The following is an 18,548-nucleotide window of genomic DNA, read 5'->3' as shown; positions in this document are numbered from 1 at the left end:
ACACACAAATACACTTTCCCCGCTGTGTCAACCCCTAATCTCCTCTAGAGGATCCATCTGCCCACAGTCTTTAGCCATGCAGTACCCCACCTCTTATTTGCAAAAGTGTGTGTCTGTGTGTGTGTGGACACAACTCACATGACTGCCAGCGAGTGGGCACACATGCATGCAGTGGTGGGAGGGATAATGAAGGGATATTTTGCTCCTTTATCTTCCTACTTGTCCACCTACAGCAACAGAGGGATTGTGTGTGTGTGTGTGTGTGTGTGTGTATGGGCACGACTCAGTGTAGCTTAAAAGTAGCTTCTGTTTCCGTCTCCAGGGGTGGGTGGTGGTGGGTGTAAAACAAAAAGTGCTCTGAGCTGCAGAGAAAATGACGACCACGGTGTGAGACAGAATAGAAGAAGGAAGAGAAATTACCCTGCGGCACAACCTCGAACTGTACTGCTTCCCTCTCAAGACTCTGCATTAACTCTGCAGTATTCTGGGTGTCAGGAGAGGTTCTGACCTTGTCGTGCTTGTTGGCCTGTTTTATTTAGCTGATTGCACAGTGTGTAGATCTAAAAGCACTGCAGTTAAACGTGTAGCTAAAACCTGTTCTGGTTTACTACTAAATTACTAAATACAATTACTACTAAACTTAGAGCTAATGAAGTTTCTGGAAATGGCACATTTGGCAGGATGAATTGGGAAATCCAGCTTGTCTTAAAAGGCATCTTGTATCTTTTACTGTAATAAATGTAATAAATCATTACTCATAACAGTTCTTAACTTCTTCTAGATTTGGATGAGTTCAGTTGATGCAAGACACAAACATTGTTCAGTCAGGGTCACGGCATTCAAAAGAGCGCTGTTATTTCCATCTGCTATTTATAATTGGCCTGTAGTCGTGTATATCTGGAAAGTGGCAGCAAGATCCATACAGAACAGAAAAGGTATTTAATACTCAGGCATAGTGTGAAAATGTGGGTTGCATAGTGGTTTGCAGTGGCGCAGGCTAAAGCAGATTAAATGGTGTGGAAATCAATACTTCAATGAGGATTTAGATCTGAAAAATGTGATATCCGCATTTTTCATCACTCCTTAATATTTACTGTTTTGTCTCCAGATTACTTGCCTGCAGGACTTCTTCGGAGATGATGATGTCTTCATAGCGTGCGGACCAGAGAAGTTTCGCTATGCCCAAGACGACTTTGTGCTGGATCACAGTGGTAAGGCTTCCACAGCCTTTACAACTGGTAGGCCTGACTAACACTAACCAAACATATGTCTGTATATATGTGTGTGTGTCATGTGTGTGCATGACATTCTTAACCCATTATTTGTTCTCCTGCAGCTGCATGAAACACTCCTTCCTTTTGAAAAGTTGACATCAAGATATGCTGTGTGTTTTCCCGTGCAATGCCATATGTGATTTCTTGTTGATTGAAATTTTGAACATGGAAAACATATCAAATGAGAAAATGTATCATTTTAAGAAATGTAATGTCAAATGTTTTCAACTGGGGAAAGATCTGGACTGCAGGAGGCTGATTCAGCACCCCGGACTCTTCTACTATGAAGCTATGCTGTTGTAATAAATTAGCATTCGTTTTAGAATTATCTTGCTTAAATATGCAAGGTCCCTGAAAAAGGCATCATCTGGATGGGAGTGTTTGTTCATCTAAAAACTGTATATGACTTTTAACATGTTCAAGATACTAATTCCATAGGCCAGCAGTCAGGTTTTTGAACGGAGTCCTAAAAACAAGCTCGATGATTTCGTTCGCCTTTAAGCCAGAGGATGCAACATCCATGTTTTCAAAAAGAATTTCACATTTCAATTCATTGAACTGCTGAAAAGTTTACCACTTTGTCCAAGTCCATTTTAAATAAGCTTTGGCTGCTCTTTCACTTTTTACTTCTTCAGCATCCGGAGCATTTTTTCATGAAAATGTAAAATGTCTTAGTTTAAATATTTGGTATGCTTTCTATGTTCTGTTGTGAATAAAATATGGAGTTCAGAGATTTACAAATCATCACGTTCTGTTTTTTTTTTTTAATTTACATGTTATACAGCCTCCCAGCTTTTGTCAAACTGGGTTTTCAATAAATTGAAAATGGTGTTGCATATTTTAAAAACACATCCTTTTTGTCAAAAAGGGAAGAAGGTTGCATTCTTGTTTTTTATTTTATTTTATTTTAATTTTTGAATGGCATGTCCAGTCCATGTGTTTGTAAAAGTCCCACTTTAATGTTCTGTACTGTATGTGTTGTACATAAGTTAGGCACGTCTTGCATATTTCTGTATTTTATTATGCAGAAAGCTTTAGAGGATATGACCTGTATAATCAGCTCATGCATTCACTGTCATAGCTGCACATAACTTCAGCCAAGACTGAACAACCTCATGGGAAGAAGAGGAAGTTTAATTTAGTTGCAGTCCAAAATACTGACATCCTGTTTGATATTTGTGTTGTTTGGTCAGGTTGGCTTAACAACAGGGAGGCATATCCTGACACACTACACGTTAACTGATGGTGGTTTGCCTGTATGCAGTTATAGTTCAGAGCTTTTGTCCCACTTAGACTGCTGTGCTCCACTTGTAAGAATTAGGTCTTTGAAGGTACATAAAAAGGCACACTGCACTCTGCTGAGAGTACAGAAGATAGGTCCAGGACACACCATGTGACTGAGGAGAGGAAAGTGGGTAATCGGATGTAAGCAGGTTAGCTTTTAAGTCATGAAGCACAAATCAGTTTGGAAACTATATTTGTTGGTCCTGGAAAAAGATTTTGTTTAATATTTTATTTCATAGCTAGAACTGCTTTATTCCTCCAGGTTCTGCATCTGCTGATATACATTATGGGTCACACTGCACTCTGGATGATTTGAATGTATGTGTTGGACTGCAATAGAAATAGAGTGTACAAAATGATTATCTATTACTGCAGTCAGTTATGAAAGGCTGGTGTATAGCAGGTACTGATATGCACAAATCTGTAAACCTGTGCAGTTTTTCATGAACAAACAAGTTCTGTCCTGGTTCACAGACTCCAGGGAGTATCATTAGTGGTTTGAATGCTGTGGTGACTTTAACTGCGTTGTTTTCCCAGAATGCAGAGTGCTAAAGTCGTCATACAGCCGCTCTGCTACTCCAAACCGGACGGCTAAAAGCCCTGGAGTTTCACGGCGCAGCAAGTCCCCCGGTGCAGGTAGGAGGCACGTGTTGCACAATCATTTTAAAAATAATAGTCTATAAAAATGTGTGGTGATTCCCACCTCATACGTCTGCCATGCAGGCAAAGTCAGTTCTTGCAAATTATTACAGCATATAGTATGTATGAAAATATTTCACACGTAAAAAAAAAAAAAAATCCCATTCGACTAAAGCCAACATAAGACTGTAACAGGTTAGGCAATGATTATTTAGCAGCTTAAATGTAAACTGGCCATAGTTTCTGAGCAGATTGTGTGCAGTGTTGAGAGATGTTACATTAAGCTGAATGCTCTGCATTGTATTTTTTTCTGTTATGTAGCAAGGCGACCTGCCCACTTCTCCACCACGCAGTCCCCAGTCAAGTCCCCAGGTGAGCCTTAACATGCTGTGCTGTGAAATCTGTTGTGCTCACGTCTATGTTATAAAATGATTTTTGTTAGTTTGACATTTTATATAATTAGCAGTGACTCCAAATCTGCTGTCCCAACGTTTTCAGGGGTAATCTTCATATTTGTACAATAATATTTAACTTTTAAACCATTTTGATAACCATTTGGAGCTTTTACCGCAAAAGTGAAATGTCAAAGAGTAAAACACCTGATGTAGAATCTACCTGTTGAGTCGAAATTTATTAGAAAAAAGCTAAACTTGATTCCCCCATAAATGATCCAGGATCATCCTGAGTGTTGCTCACAACTGCTTCATGTTTTATTACTCTGTTAGCAAGTGTTTTGTTGGCAGGTGAATAAACCCCAAGATCTGCTGTGGTACTGTAGGAAGCATATCATAAAAAATAAATGGATTAAAAAAACACCAAAATACAACAATCTGCAGATTTTTACTGACACCTCAGGTAGGTTTGTTTTCTTTGTGGACAAGCTGTGTTCAGCCGACCTGTAGCTCTGGGGTTAGTTACATCATTAGTTACACTTTGCTACTACTCTATTGGACCCTCTTTTGACTTCAGAGCTGCCTTAATTCTTTGTGGCATAGTTTCAATAAGTTGCTGGAAACATTCCTCAGAGATTTTGCTCCAGATTGACACGATAGCATCACATGGTTGCTACAGATTTGTTGGCTGTACCTACATGATGCCAATCTCTCGTTCCACCACATTCCAAAGATGCTGTATTGAATTAAGGCTGCGGAGGTCATGTGACTACAGTGACTTCATTGTCGCGCTCAGGAAAACAGATTGAGATGATTTGAGTGTTGAGACATGGTGTGTTATCCTGCTAGAATCAGTATACCCTTTGAAAGAGGAGTACATTGTGCTGATAAAGGGGTGGACATGATCAGCAACAATACTCAGGTATGCTGTGGCATTTAAACAATGCTCAGTTGGTTCTAAGGGACCCACAGTGTGCCAAGAAAATATCCCCCACACTATTACACACCACCACAACCATGATGTATTTATACAGGTCAGGATCCATCACTGCATCCAAATGTTACAGCGGAAATCAAGATTCATCAGACCGGGCAATGTTTTTCCAACCTTTTATTGACCAATTTTGGTGAACAAGAGTGAATTGTAGCTTCACTTTCCTGTTCTTAGCTGACAGGCGTGGCACCCTGTATAATTCGGAATTACATAATCTGAATAATTACTGATTACTGAAGCTTCACCTTTACTCTATTCTTAAAATTGTCTACTCTTAGCATCACCCCATACTTGACATTCATATATGTTTTAATTTTACCTGTGAATGATGGTTAATGATAAACTAATCATTAGCAGCTTAACCATAGCATATGAATGGGGAGCCAAATCCAATATGACAACACATTTACAACCAAATGCAAAGACTGCAGTTATGTTAGGAAAAAATCAAACTGAGAATTCAAACTAGGGAGCAAACACAAAATTTTCTAAACTTAACAGACTTGACTGTTTTAGCTACTATTAGCTACTTTAGCTTGCTAAAACCAAGTCTATGAAATAAAGCAGTTTTCTTAACATTCAGTCTTCCACTAATTGGTCCTCTAGTGTTAAATGAAAATCAGAGCCAAAAATAGGAACACTGGTTTGTGTTTCTTTCTATTTTTAGCACTGTTAGCTGTTTCCTCTGTAGCTCCTCAGATCTCAGATCAGTGTATTTAAACAAGACACATTTCTGTACTTTGACCCTCTTTCTCTCCCTCATTCTTCTGAGGCCAATGAGATGCATTGAACTCTACTCAACTACCTGTTAGAGAGCCAGCTGCTGCAGAGCCATGAACTGATAATACCGTGTCTGCACAGAAAGCTAAACATGAGTAGCACATTAGCACAGATACCCTACTACTCTCTTGACTGCTAGAAATGAACAACTGAAGAATGCTTCTGAAAGGAAACAGTTCTCGTCTGTGATAATTCAATTATAATCTAACTGAATAGCTGCAGATGAGATGCTGAGAAAATAGCTTGTTATCTACAGGCTAATGTCATGTTGTGTAAACTGCCTTCTGAGGCATTGATTTTGAAGTACCTTTAGGAAGAAACACTTTGAGTTTATAATTAAATTAAAAAGTTAAACTCTGAAATGTGAGTGCAAAGATGCAGCCTGTAGGCAGTGTGAAATGATTTTCCTCAGCTCGTCTGGGTTTATGCAGATGAATGACTGTGAGTTAAAGTTTGACGCATTATGGCTCTGTATTTGTGCCAGCAGCCGATAGAGAGCGAAGCAGAAATAGACTGTTCTTGAGAGAATGAATCACTCAAACAATAGAGGATTTCGTCCCTGCTGTGTGCTCTTGTTTTAAAGAGTGATAAAGTATATGCAAACGTGTGAAATCTAATGATAATTTTCAGGCAAATTTACAAAAAACTCACTTTTATGATCAATCAATACATTTTTTTTAATGTATTGTGTCTACATAAACCAAAGTGAACAGTAATAGGGGCATCAGCCTAGACTGCAATCTGCAATTCTGCAATCATTCGGCCTCGTTACCTGTAGTGAGAGTGCTTTCAGTGAAAGAATAATGGTATTTTTGTAGGTACTAAAAGTGTACCTACAAAAATGACCACACACCTCCCCCTCATGGGGAGAATCTGCAACCTGCTAAAAAAGAACTTGCAAATTTGTGAGTGAGTCACAGGGGGGGCTGTTTGACGATTCACTTTATTACCAAGTGCATAGTATGCTAGTGTGATACAGTTTGCATTGGATAACCACGGGTTATCTTTTAGCACTGGTATCACTGGCAGTTTTAAACATCTCAAAAGTATATATTGCTGCAAACATGTTTATTAAGTCACTGCCTGACTTATTGATGGATTCTCCTCAAAGCTGTGCATTACTCCTGATCTACAACTACTACGCTCTGAATGATGAACTCATAATCCCACTGACTCTTGCCCTGTTTTTCCTTCTCTCTGCACAGTAAATGGTATTTCAGCCCACAAGTCCACCAAGTCCTCTACTCCATCCCCTACCAGCCCTCGAACCACCCCCAGTTTTAAGGTAAGACTGTGTATCCAATGCATTTTATACAGTAACAAGATACCCACAGCTTGCTGCTGCACCAGAACCCACAGAGTCTCAGCGATTCTCTTTATACAGTGTACTGTGAATATATGCATGGGCTCACACTGACAGTCACTCGAGACACACACAATACTGCAAAAGAACACTGACAGACTTTGTTAAAGTTTAGTTCATAATGCTGCAGAATTTCAGGGCGTGTGTCACATTTGTGTTGACACTGACTCCTTCACTTCGTCCTGGTTGAGACCAAACAAGCGCCTTTAGTGAAACTGTCTAGATAAGATGCAGATAAGCACAAATTTAAAACTGCTTTAAAGGTAAAGAAATGTTTACATCCAGTATATAATTTTATATATTTTTACAGCACTAACTCAAAATGTTGGTGATGCCTTGTAAAATGTAAATAATGCTAAAACACAAACCTCATAAACCCATATTACCATTAAAATAATAAAAAATTAGGTCACTTTAAATCTCAAAAAGAGTTGGGATAAGCCCTCTTCTTCTAACAGCAGGCGTAAAAATCTGTGATCTGAGGAGACCAGCTGCTGGACTGTTAGGAGAGGAATGTTTCCTTACAGGATTACATGTTTTCCAAAATGAACTTCAGATTTTGATTCACCTGACCCCAGAACAGTTTTCCAGGTCGCCCCAGTCCATTTTACATAAACTTTAGCCCAGAGAAAACAGCAGTGTTTCTGAGTCATATTCAGATATGGTGTCTCCTTTGCATGATAGAGCTTTAACTTGTGTTTGTGGATGGCACGGTGAACAGTTTCTCAGATGCTTTTTTTCATTACCAGTCATGTGACTTACAGTAACCTAATTAGTTACAAAATGTTGCTTCCAGCCTTTTGTCGCCTCTGATCGAACTTTTTTCCAGACATGTTTATGCCATCAATTTCAAAATGAGTCACTATTTTTCGTGAAAGAGCAAAAAGTCTTAGTTTTTTCGCTTTCTTCGTTCTATTGAGAATACGATATCAGTCTATGGGGATTTTAAAATGATTGCATTCTGCTTTTATTTACATTTTACCTAAAAATTTTTAAATCTCTATATTCCAGCTGCATTTGCTAACATATAGCCATCTTTCCTGCATTTTTCTGGCTCACTGGTACCCGTTAACCAGTGGATTAGCTTGAATACACTGATTTCAGTGTAGCTCTGCCTCTGAGACTTTAAATCCAAATTAGTGCTGCTAGTGGCGTTATTGCAAAGCTAGGGATAAGGCAAGGATGTACAACCTACATACCCTGAAATAGAATAAATCAGCATCAAATGAATTTATCAAGCCACTGACTGTCAGTCATGTTGTATGACTCGCAGGGTATGTCGTAGCTGCCTGATGTGTTTTCACTAGATTTTAAGATAATAATCTGCTTTATTGATGGATTCTCCTGTAAATCTGTGTTAGTCCCAGACTGTCATTTCTGAATGATCCAGCCAGCTGGCTAACCTCCTCCACCTTTGCGCAGTTCCTCTGTGAGCCCAGAGTTATCCATCCACATTAGTTTGGCACCACTAAGTCAGATAAAGTCATTTATCAAAGTAAAAAGCTTTTTTATGTATCTACCTATAAAAGGGACCTTGACACTGTCCCACGTTCAACTTTGCTTCAGAGGGCTACCTAAAAATAGATCCTCACTGTAAGGTAATGCACATTATGGCTCAGTGCGGTATGTAAGCACTGCTGTGCATGATGGGGAGTGAACTTTTTCTGATCTTTAGTGCTGGTGGCATGCATTTATTGCTGACATTTCAGAAATGTAGACATAAGCTGCTGAAATGACTCTCTTAACAAATGAATGATTCATTTAAGTGGTCAAACTCAGACATCTGAAATCGTCTACATCTGAAAGAATATGAAAATGAATATGTCTCCTTTTATTGTAATCAAAGTCACTAACAAGCCAGTAATACATCAGCAGCGTTTTAACGACGATCATTATGTTTGTCGACACTGTTTGTTATTTTGCTGCCAGTTTGAGTATTGATGAGGCCGAGCTCTTATCGCTGTTGTTGTTTGTTGTCGCACAGATCCCTCCGTCACATCACCACTCTTCCCCAAATATAAATGGCTCGTTGAACAATCATCAGGAGCAAACCAATCAGCTGAGTCCAGAAGGTATGATCAGAGTAATTTTACACAGAGACTCTGCTGCTTAACTCAGTGTGACACCTGCTGGAGTTGCAACTACTAGAGTTTAGATTAGAAAATTAATCAGTTACACTTATAGACTATTTGAAGCCTGTAATTTAGAATGATTAAAATTTAACCCGGCAACACACTAAAGCAATCTTCCTTTAATTTTCCTAGATGACACCAAAACTGTTTTTGTGAGTAGACAAAGCCTTAAACAGAAAGTCTGTGTAAATAAAGAAAACTGATAACCACCAGCATGATACCGGTTACCTTTGACTTGGATTTGACTTTTTTTCAAGCCAGCTGAGGCAAAGAAAGCCTGGCTATGCTGCTAGATTTCAGCGTAGTTTTGTGTACCTTTAAGACTTGCTTGTTTATAACCTTTGTCTCTCCTCGGCAGTTAATGGGAACCAGCACTCGCATGCCTCAAGCATCTGTGAAAAATACAAGATTGGCAAAGTCATCGGAGATGGCAACTTTGCTGTGGTCAAAGATTGTGTGGAGAGGTAAGTGAAACCCGTTCGATCAGACTGGAAATGTTGGCAGAAATCTGCAGTGAACGCACAGCAGTGTCCCTCCTCCCCGTGTGCAGCTTATTGAAGTATGTGTCACATTATGGTCACTGCCCAGTCAGGCCGTTTGAGTCCTGATGACAGGCATTGTGCAGACAGAAATATGTCATGGATTAAACCCAGGAGTGATTTCACTTCATTAGCCTTTTTAATCTCAGTCAACACACAGACAGGGAGGTGGAGGTGACAAAGAGGGGCCTGTTGAGTGTGTGTGTGTGTGTGTGTGTGTGTGTGTGTGTGTGTGTGTGTGTGTGTGTGTGTGTGTGCGCGTGTGTGTGCGTGTGTGCGTGTGCGCGCGCGCAAGATGTCTTGCACCTTTCTAGAAAGTACTTATGTGAACACACTGTAAACAAACAGTTTAGATTCTCAGTTTCTTACCAAAATACAGTGTATATGTCATTGAATAAACATTTGCCTGCGCCTGCACGGTTTCACAGCTCACACTCTGCATAACAAAGTTTATTTGCTACATCTAGAATTCCTCCCCTGTAACGATGTGACGCAGCGCTCCTGCAAAACCATAACCGAGCGTCTCCAGCGAGCACTTCATTTAAATTACAGACACTGCTGTAGCTTCACTGCTGCGTTCAGTGTTATCCCCTAATTGCACTGTTTCTGTTCAGGTCCACGGGGAAAGAGTTTGCCCTGAAGATTATCGACAAGACAAAGTGCAGCGGAAAGGTTTCACTTCTGTTCCTCTCTGCCTCCTCCTTTTATTCCTCCCTTTGCATGTGTCACTTTCAGTCAGACGTAAGCAGGCATCATATGTTGGTGCACTGCACGGTCACACCTGTGTGCCTCTGATGCTCAAAGCTCGATTAAGTGATATTGTTTATTCACACCCTTGTTCGCATTACCCTCATACTTTCACACACTTACACAATGACACACCAGGATTCGCTCATGTTTAACGCACAACTCAGATCTTTTATTATTAGCGCAACAACTGAGCGTAGACACCGGGGCGCTAGCCAACTCTGAGTGAGTGTGTGTGTGTTTCCTAGGAGCACCTCATAGAAAATGAAGTCGCTGTGCTCCGGAAGGTGAAACATCCCAACATCATCATGTTGATCGAGGAGGTGGACACTCCCTCTGAACTATACCTGGTTATGGAGCTGGTGAAGGTGCAGTAGAGGCTGAGGGGGGAGTGGGTGGCTGAGGGGAGAGGGGTCATTTCTCGTTTTGCTGTGTAAAACACAGTTGTCATATTTTCGCAGGGAGGCGATTTATTTGACGCCATCACCTCCTCGGCCAAATACACAGAGAGAGACGCCAGTATCATGGTGTACAACCTCGCCAGAGCGCTGAAGTACTTACACAGCTTGAACATCGTCCACAGAGACATTAAACCAGAGAATCTACTGGTATGCATTTACAAACATGCTGTGTTTTGGGGTGGGTCTTACAACAAATCCAGATCCTCTGTGGGCTTTAAATGAGTATTTCATTCTAGGTTTTTGAGTACCCAGATGGCACCAAATCACTGAAACTTGGAGACTTTGGCCTAGCTACAGTAGTCGAGGGCCCCTTGTATACTGTATGTGGCACTCCTACATATGTGGCTCCAGAAATCATCGCTGAGTCAGGGTAAGCTGGACGCTTTGACGCAATATGCTTTAGTATTGTGCTGTTGTAATCAGCTGACTGAAGATTAAAAAGAAAACTGTATTTTATACCAGTGTACAATACAGCATGACAAACTACGCATACAGTATGTGGCAGCAGGCACGTTTATGTGGTAATATGTACTGTTGTACCGTTACAGCAGATTAGAAACTTTCATTTGTCAAATGTCAAAATGTTTTTTCTGTATTTTTATGTCCAGAAAGAGTTTGCTTTAAACGATTTAGTCTTTTTCTGGCTCTGTTCTTACCCTCATTTCACAGTTATGGCCTGAAGGTGGATATCTGGGCCGCAGGTGTCATCACCTACATCCTCCTGTGTGGATTCCCTCCTTTTAGAAGGTACTCGGTTCACATAGTTCAGTAAACAAACATGTAGAGGGACGTGGTTTTCAGTTTTAAAGGTAGATACTATATCACAGGTGGATAACAGGTGATGCCATATATTGCTACCATACTTTTTTGCCTAGATTTAATGAGCGAGGATGCTGTTCAAGTTCATTTGGTGTCAATATATCAATGACAAGCTAGCCATGCCCTAAAATATGCTTTACTTTGTATTTACTTTTTATATGACACCCCAGCTTATTAAACTGAGATAGTGCAGTATTAAACTAGAAAGTGGAGATATAGATTGAGTCTATAAATTAAATAGGTCATAACCAGGCCAGAAGTCAGATTTTTCTATCTTCTTATTTTTCCACCCACAGGAGTCACCCCCTGCTGGCCATTAAAACGAGTGCAGCTTAACTTTGCAGTCCTGAAGGCTATGCCAGTCATTAATATACAGTCTATGACTTTGAGCAAAAAATTCAATCTTTTCTAAATTGTCAGCAGAAATTCAGCAACGTTGTCAGTTTGACTTTCATCACTGTCAGTTTGCTACATCTGTACGCTGTCGCTGATATTAGTCACTGTGCTAAGGATTTTGTAATTTGATTTACGTTAATGTGACCCATATGTCATCTCTAGCACTTCATGTTTATGGCAGTAGCCACAAATTGAAATTCAAAATGAAAGGATTTTATTATGCAAAGTACAATACAGATGGTTCAGTTTTTTCACAGTTTAGATGTATGTCACGTTTGCTGAGTAATGCATTATAAATTCTGAGTTGTTTTTCTGAGTGTGTGTTTCTCCTTCAATATAGTGAGAATAACCAGCAAGAGGACTTATTTGACCAAATCCTTCAAGGGCGACTGGACTTTCCCAGTCCTTACTGGGACAACATCACTGACTCAGCTAAGGTCAGGACCACTGATTTACAAAATTCATATATATTCATTAGATGACATTACTCTGGAGGGTTACGCTACCCACTCTGTTGTTTAATCCTTACCCTTCTCTCTGCATTGGCTGCAAAAAGCCTGAAACAAGCCTCCAGCTTTTTTAGTTCAAGTATACAAGAGTAGAGACTCCTGTAATAGCTGCTTTCTGCTGAAGGACGCAGAAACCCCCTCAATTCTCTAAGTTAATGTCAAGTATTAAGGTGGCAGCCGGCACTCAGCGTGCAAGACCTAACTGCTAATTAAACACACTTGTGTTACAGTGGCTTTGTCGCTGTAGACATGAGCACAGTTATTGATGCCACACCATGAGGCAGCGTGGCGTAATGAAGCTGTAGATCTAAGAGAGCACGATTTCTCTGGAAACAATATATGCATACGTGACTTCCTGAGTGCACATGTGCACAAATGGTCATTATTTATATTTTAAAAAGTAGTTCTTTTAGGAACATGTTTATAATTTATTGCAATGCAGAAACCAGCTTTGCCAGGAATATACATTTCCAGTTTTTTTGTTGAGATAATAGTTTTTTTTTTCCTCCCAATAAAGCAGTTAAAACAGATAAACTGCTCCAGAAACAAATAGCATAAAGCTGTCAGTTATCACCATGCTTGGTTAGCATGGTGTATCCATAAATTGTATAAATGCATGAGACCGGTACAAATATATGCTAATAGTACATAAAATCCTGTAATTTACTTCTTGCACAGTATTTTAGTACAATTATCAGCACTCTAAGCAATATTAGTTGTCAAATAATGACAGAAAAATACTCAAAAGGCTACTAGCAAGAAGCTAACTAGCAGTCATCTAGGGTCAGCTGCCAACCCTTACTAACACTTAATTTTAAGATTTAAAAGTGTTTAAAGTGTGAGTAATATCAAGCACAGTTACTATGAAGGGGTAAAATAACTAGAGTGACCAAAACTGCTCTTTGCAACATGCTGTAGATCATGTTTCTGTTTGCTGTAAAGTTGCATATTTTGACATAGGAGTTTATGGAGATCGGTTCACTTTTTGAGCTAGCATCAAGGAGCTGTAGTTTATACTTGTTCCACACTTTAATTTTCAATTTAACTCAAAATCCACTTGATTAGTTCAAGCATACACCCACCTGATTCTGTGCATTGGTATTTATCAGATGGACTGAAATGCGACTATACATGGATGATTTTGGCCTGCAGGTAGTCAGTGTTGCCAACTCCTCAGTAAGGAAAATCGCTATTGGCTGTCCTAAAAGTCGCTAGAAGTCGCTACATGACGCCATCGCCTAATTTGCATAATTGGTCATGCTAATGTAATTGTAACCTATGTTGTAGGCGAGAAAAATAACATTGTGGAAGAGACATAAAGTGAGTAAAAAACGTCCTAAATGCATTTAGAATTTATTTAGAACTACAAATTAAATTTCTTTTAGCAATTATTGTTTTTTTAATGTCACAATTCCAACCCTGCTCCTCTATCCGGGCTTGGACTGGCAAAAGTGACCCGAAATAGGCACTCTGGGGGAGTTGCTTTGTGTGTGTGTGTGTGTTTATAAGTAGTTTTAAACCTTGTGATCCCCAAAACAACATAACAATAAAAGAAGAACTGACTGCGTTACAGTCATGCGCGATTCATTTGCTAGTCGCTTTTTAGAAAAAAAGACGCTAAGGGGGTCTGAAAACTCGCTAAACATAGCGATAAAGTCGCTAAGTTGGCAACACTGCCCACGGGTTTGCTAGAACATCTTCATCGGTCACATATCAATTTGGCACTTATTTCTTCCTACACCGCCGCCTGGTGGCCAAAAACCCCCCGAAAAGACTTTAAGTCTAAAGGAAATTTATCTTTAAAGCTGAACTAATCTAGTGTTGTGAAATGTTGCAGGAGCTGGTTGGAAAGATGCTGCAGGTCAACGCTGAGGCTCGATACACAGCACAAGATGTTCTCTCACATCCATGGGTCACGGTACTCTAACACAATCTGTATTAACACAGCCCGAGACTGTGGTTATTTGTTTCTGTGTGGATTTCAATATTGTGTGTTTGTGTGTGCCAAGGATGATGCAATCATGGAGAATAACATGAAGATGGAGGTGACAGGTAAACTGAAGACGCACTTCAACACCGCGCCAAAGCACAGCACCACCACAGCCGGGGTGTCAGTCATCATGGTAAGCACCTGGAACGAGACATGATTTGTTACATATTTCTGGAGGGTTTTTTTTCAATCCTGTAACTGTAATGAGATTACCTTTCAACGATCTCCTAAATCTAAATCAGCAATACTGATGTCTTGGTGTGGGTTTAGTTGTAAGTGACCCGGAGCCTGCAGTGGGATGAACATGTCAGGCCCTTTTCCAAGCATTTACTGCATGATTGTGAATGTTTGACCCAAATACACAAGATTGCGCTCCTAACCAAACAAAGGTTTAGTTGACCACTGGGCCAAGAATTTCTGATCTCGTGTTCATCCAGGAAGACACGGATGAAGCCATAAGTCTTAAGACTTCAGAGACAGAAATACACAATTTATTCCCGTAGTATGGGCAGCTCTTCATCTTGTCTCTTTCAAGCCTCATTTACATCACTTCCTGTTGTACAGTTTGACTTCCTCTCCTCATCAGGTCACACCACCCATGAGCTGAGCACAGTCTCTTCAGTCTGTCTAAAGTGAAAGCAGGATGGTGGGGGTGGAGGAAGGAGAAGATGTCTTTGATTAGAAATTTGATTTGGCACTCCAAGCCTCATTCTGTTGTAAATCTCATTTGACAGTTTGAGGTGTAATTGCGGGCCCTGGCCTCGGCTCCTCCTCTTCCTCCTCCTCTCCACGCTCTTCCTCCACCCTCATCCTCACCCCTCCCTCACACCTGACCCAGGACCACAGGGGACGCCTGGAGCTGAGAGCTGGGTACACACTTCTTACCACCGCCCCTCTTAACTCCCGTCATCCTCTCCAGCTATCACCCTTCCGCTCGCACTCTTACTCCATCTACAACAACTCCCATCCCCACCCCCCAGTCTCCCTCCTCACCCTCCCGTCTCACCCTCCCTTTCCCTTCCTTCCTGCTTCATTCTCCGACCCCCTGTTCCACTTCTTGGGCTGCCAGCTGCAGTGACTGCACTCACTAACACTGTGTTCTGGATTTAACCCCCTGACTCTCTGCACATGTGTCACTCTGCTCCTTTTATTCACATTCAGCTCCTTTTGTGCTGGTCACAACGTTTATATAATATGATTAAAAAGAAAATGTTGGTTTGTCTTGGGGGTTTTTTTTGGAGGGGGGGGGGTGTTGGATCATACTGTCACTGAGGTTTTAAAAGCATGTTTACACTGCTAGCGCAATGCAGTTTGCCTCCTTCTCTGTATTTATTATGTCAGTCATCACATTTGTCTTAAAGTCAACTTTCTGTAACTGCTGATCTAATAAATCAATGATTGGCTGCTTAGCAGTCATTCCCATTTTTGATAGTCTGGCGCCACCTTGAGGAAAAGCTTTGGAAGTGCCGGCACAAAGTTGTAGTTGCAGAGAAGGATTCAAAGTGTCTTTATGGCTTGGATGTAAGACTCCATTTGCGCATTTTAAAGAAATAGGGCCAGATTGTTCTGTGATGTCTTTGTTGTCTACAAATCCAACTTTTTAAAAACACCCAGTGATGTCTTATTAAATGGACGAGCACTTCTTTTAGCAAAGCTGCCGCAGAGAGGGACAATGATGCATTTGTTTAAAAGAAAAAGGGAATATTAACATTTTGCTATAGCATGGTAACTAATTATAGCATCCATGTTTAGAATAACACAAGTGTAGAATACGTTTGGCCCACTTGAATAAGTCGTCATTAGTTATACAGTTGTGTATATCATAATCATCTGGTCCCAGTCACATTACTGACCTCATGCAAATGAACCTAGTTAGTTCTAAAAGGCTCCTCTAGCTGTTTCTGTTTAGTAGCACTTACTTCTACAGGATTTTGTTACTACAATCTCAACTGTTTTCAGACACGTTGCTGGTAGAGCAGGGCGATATGGCCAAAAATATTTATCACGATATATATTTGAAAATTTGCGATAACGATATAACCGACGATATAATTGATGCGAGACAAAATACAACTCCACAACATTACTAGCGCAAAAAGACAACCTTCCATTTATTTTCACTTAAACAAGAAGCTGGTTTTTATGTACATTAAAGCTTTATAAAAATGTAACAGTGCAAATGCAAATTCCTTGCTGAAAGTTTAACCAAAAGGCATTTCCAGTAGAAATGGGCTGACATATCCTGAGCATAACCATGTATAATATCCACTGAAGTTAAAAAGAGGTGCTTTGCAACATTAAACTGCAGTGTGCAGTACGCATTTTTCGGACCATAAGGTGCACGGGATTATAAGGCACATTAAGCGAAACAAAGCAGTCAGATAAATCAAACTTTATTAAACTCATTCTTCTTGCTTCCTCCACTTCTGTACCATTGATTCATTAATGTTGAATTCTCTGGCAGCTGCTCTATTCCCATGTTGCTGCAGTATATTAATGACTAACCTTGTATTGTGGATGGATTATCTCAGTTGTTCTCCTGACTGAAGTTTGGTCCGTTTACAGCATCCTGCCATGCGATTGCATTTGTCTCTAACCATGAGGAACCTTCACGTTAACTTTTATAAGTGGAAAAGTGTTAGTGTTCGTCCTCCAGCTTCACTGTTTATGTTATGCTAACATAGCTGTGTCGCTAGCAATCACGTAGCACATCATTATATACCAGCTAGCCCAACTTCAGTAACCCTACAAACGTCACTGCTGTTTAGTTTCCTGTCTTCATTTATGTTGGAAGTGATAGCAGAGCTGTACGTTTGATTTTTTTTCAGAAATCTCTCAGTCAGAACATGCAATATCATGCTTAGGTAACTAGCGAAACTAGCGAGCTAACTTCCGCTAGCTTCCTGCTAACTTCTAACTCCGTTAAATGTAATAACTTTTGTTTTCATGGATGCCTGGAAGTTAAACTTTATAGTTACACCTGGTAAAGCAGCAATGCTGATCGTTTTATTAAAGATGAAAGAATTTAGACAGTTTTTAACTCTAAGTGATGCTGTAGTGTTGTTTGACCTGAAGCATACGGAGTTTAGGACCCAGATTACTCCCAGATTTAAGAGCATCTTAGTCCGACAAATATGACAATAACAACGGCCGCTTGCATGTTCTGCAAAAAAATGTGCTTTGTTGTGTATCTGACGGACAAACACCAAACCAGTTCCACATCACGGAAGTTGCACCATTTTTACAAACCAATTCTGGTTCATCTGTTTCACTCAACAATCGGCCATGTGCGTATGAAAACAAAGGCACTGCGCATGCGCGTTTTACTCCCATTCTATCGCGATATGTCATTTTCCTATCGTTGCCTAACATTATACCGGTATTACCGAGAACGGTATAATATGGCCCAGCCCTAGTTGCTGGAGTAAAATTCACGGAACGAGCAAAGTGTCTCAGTTTAAACATTTTTGTGTTCTCTTATGAGATTTGTAGGATTACATTATAATTTATGTTTTACATACCAACCCAACTTTTGAGGAATTGGGGTCATACAATATGCGCTGTTCCCTGCAAGTCTTTTTCCTAGTTTGATCTGGAACGTACGTCACAGCACGCCACGGTCAAAGTTCAACACTAAGCCAAAGTTGTAGAGCGGCGTGGAGCCGTCGTCACGTTGTATGTGAAGGGGCGTTTTATGCAAGCAGATATCTTTTTGAAATAATCCACTGTATCCGCCATTAAAAAACAAACAATAACAAAACTCACCTGCAAACTATATCCATCGTTTATATACAGTCTCTGTATGTACTCTTATTAAACTGCCTAATAGTGTTTTTATTAATCCGAACACTTAACTTCCAGCAATGCCTTTGGCCAAACGATTGACCGTTTATTTTCTCCAAAGGATTTAGTTTTCTATTTTGTACAGTTTCACTTGTTTGTCCAGATTATTCACTAAAAATCAAGCTATTTAATAATCATCAATTATTAACTCTTCTGTCACAATTTATCTATTATAACTTCCTGCTCAGAAAACTGTGCTCAGTTCTTTAACTTCCACATTTCACTCTGAGGTATGTGAGGTATGGGAGTCAGTGATCTCTCACCCACCAACAGACCTTAAACAACAGTTTATTGATTGAGTTATTTCACTGGGATTTGTTGACAGTGATAATAATTTAAAAAAAAAAGTCTGGAGTGATTACAGGCTTTTCTTTTAAAACTAAATC

General features: G+C 40.1%; 1 protein-coding gene across 2 annotated transcripts in view; it reads left to right on the top strand.

The window, feature by feature from the left end:
• Nucleotides 1-18,548, top strand: part of dclk2a (doublecortin-like kinase 2a) — a 43,969-nt gene that overhangs the window by 21,378 nt on the left and 4,043 nt on the right. Inside the window, exons 4-17 of one of the 2 annotated variants that reach the window (XM_085276546.1) lie at nucleotides 1,109-1,238; nucleotides 3,096-3,194; nucleotides 3,519-3,569; nucleotides 6,569-6,648; nucleotides 8,711-8,798; nucleotides 9,217-9,322; nucleotides 10,012-10,069; nucleotides 10,393-10,512; nucleotides 10,606-10,752; nucleotides 10,842-10,975; nucleotides 11,275-11,352; nucleotides 12,161-12,257; nucleotides 14,167-14,247; nucleotides 14,339-14,452. In XM_085276546.1, the coding sequence (XP_085132672.1) occupies nucleotides 1,109-1,238; nucleotides 3,096-3,194; nucleotides 3,519-3,569; nucleotides 6,569-6,648; nucleotides 8,711-8,798; nucleotides 9,217-9,322; nucleotides 10,012-10,069; nucleotides 10,393-10,512; nucleotides 10,606-10,752; nucleotides 10,842-10,975; nucleotides 11,275-11,352; nucleotides 12,161-12,257; nucleotides 14,167-14,247; nucleotides 14,339-14,452 (1,383 nt within the window). The remainder of the gene's footprint in view (nucleotides 1-1,108; nucleotides 1,239-3,095; nucleotides 3,195-3,518; nucleotides 3,570-6,568; nucleotides 6,649-8,710; nucleotides 8,799-9,216; nucleotides 9,323-10,011; nucleotides 10,070-10,392; nucleotides 10,513-10,605; nucleotides 10,753-10,841; nucleotides 10,976-11,274; nucleotides 11,353-12,160; nucleotides 12,258-14,166; nucleotides 14,248-14,338; nucleotides 14,453-18,548) is intronic. The other variant, XM_085276548.1, reaches the window with a different exon arrangement.

Source organism: Mchenga conophoros, linkage group LG6, assembly GCF_057382185.1.
Source record: "Mchenga conophoros isolate Kocher_MC1m ecotype Shallow Benthic linkage group LG6, M_conophoros_male_GT1.1, whole genome shotgun sequence".
Classification (NCBI taxonomy): domain Eukaryota; kingdom Metazoa; phylum Chordata; class Actinopteri; order Cichliformes; family Cichlidae; genus Mchenga; species Mchenga conophoros.
This window is presented reverse-complemented; position numbering and strand designations above follow the sequence as displayed.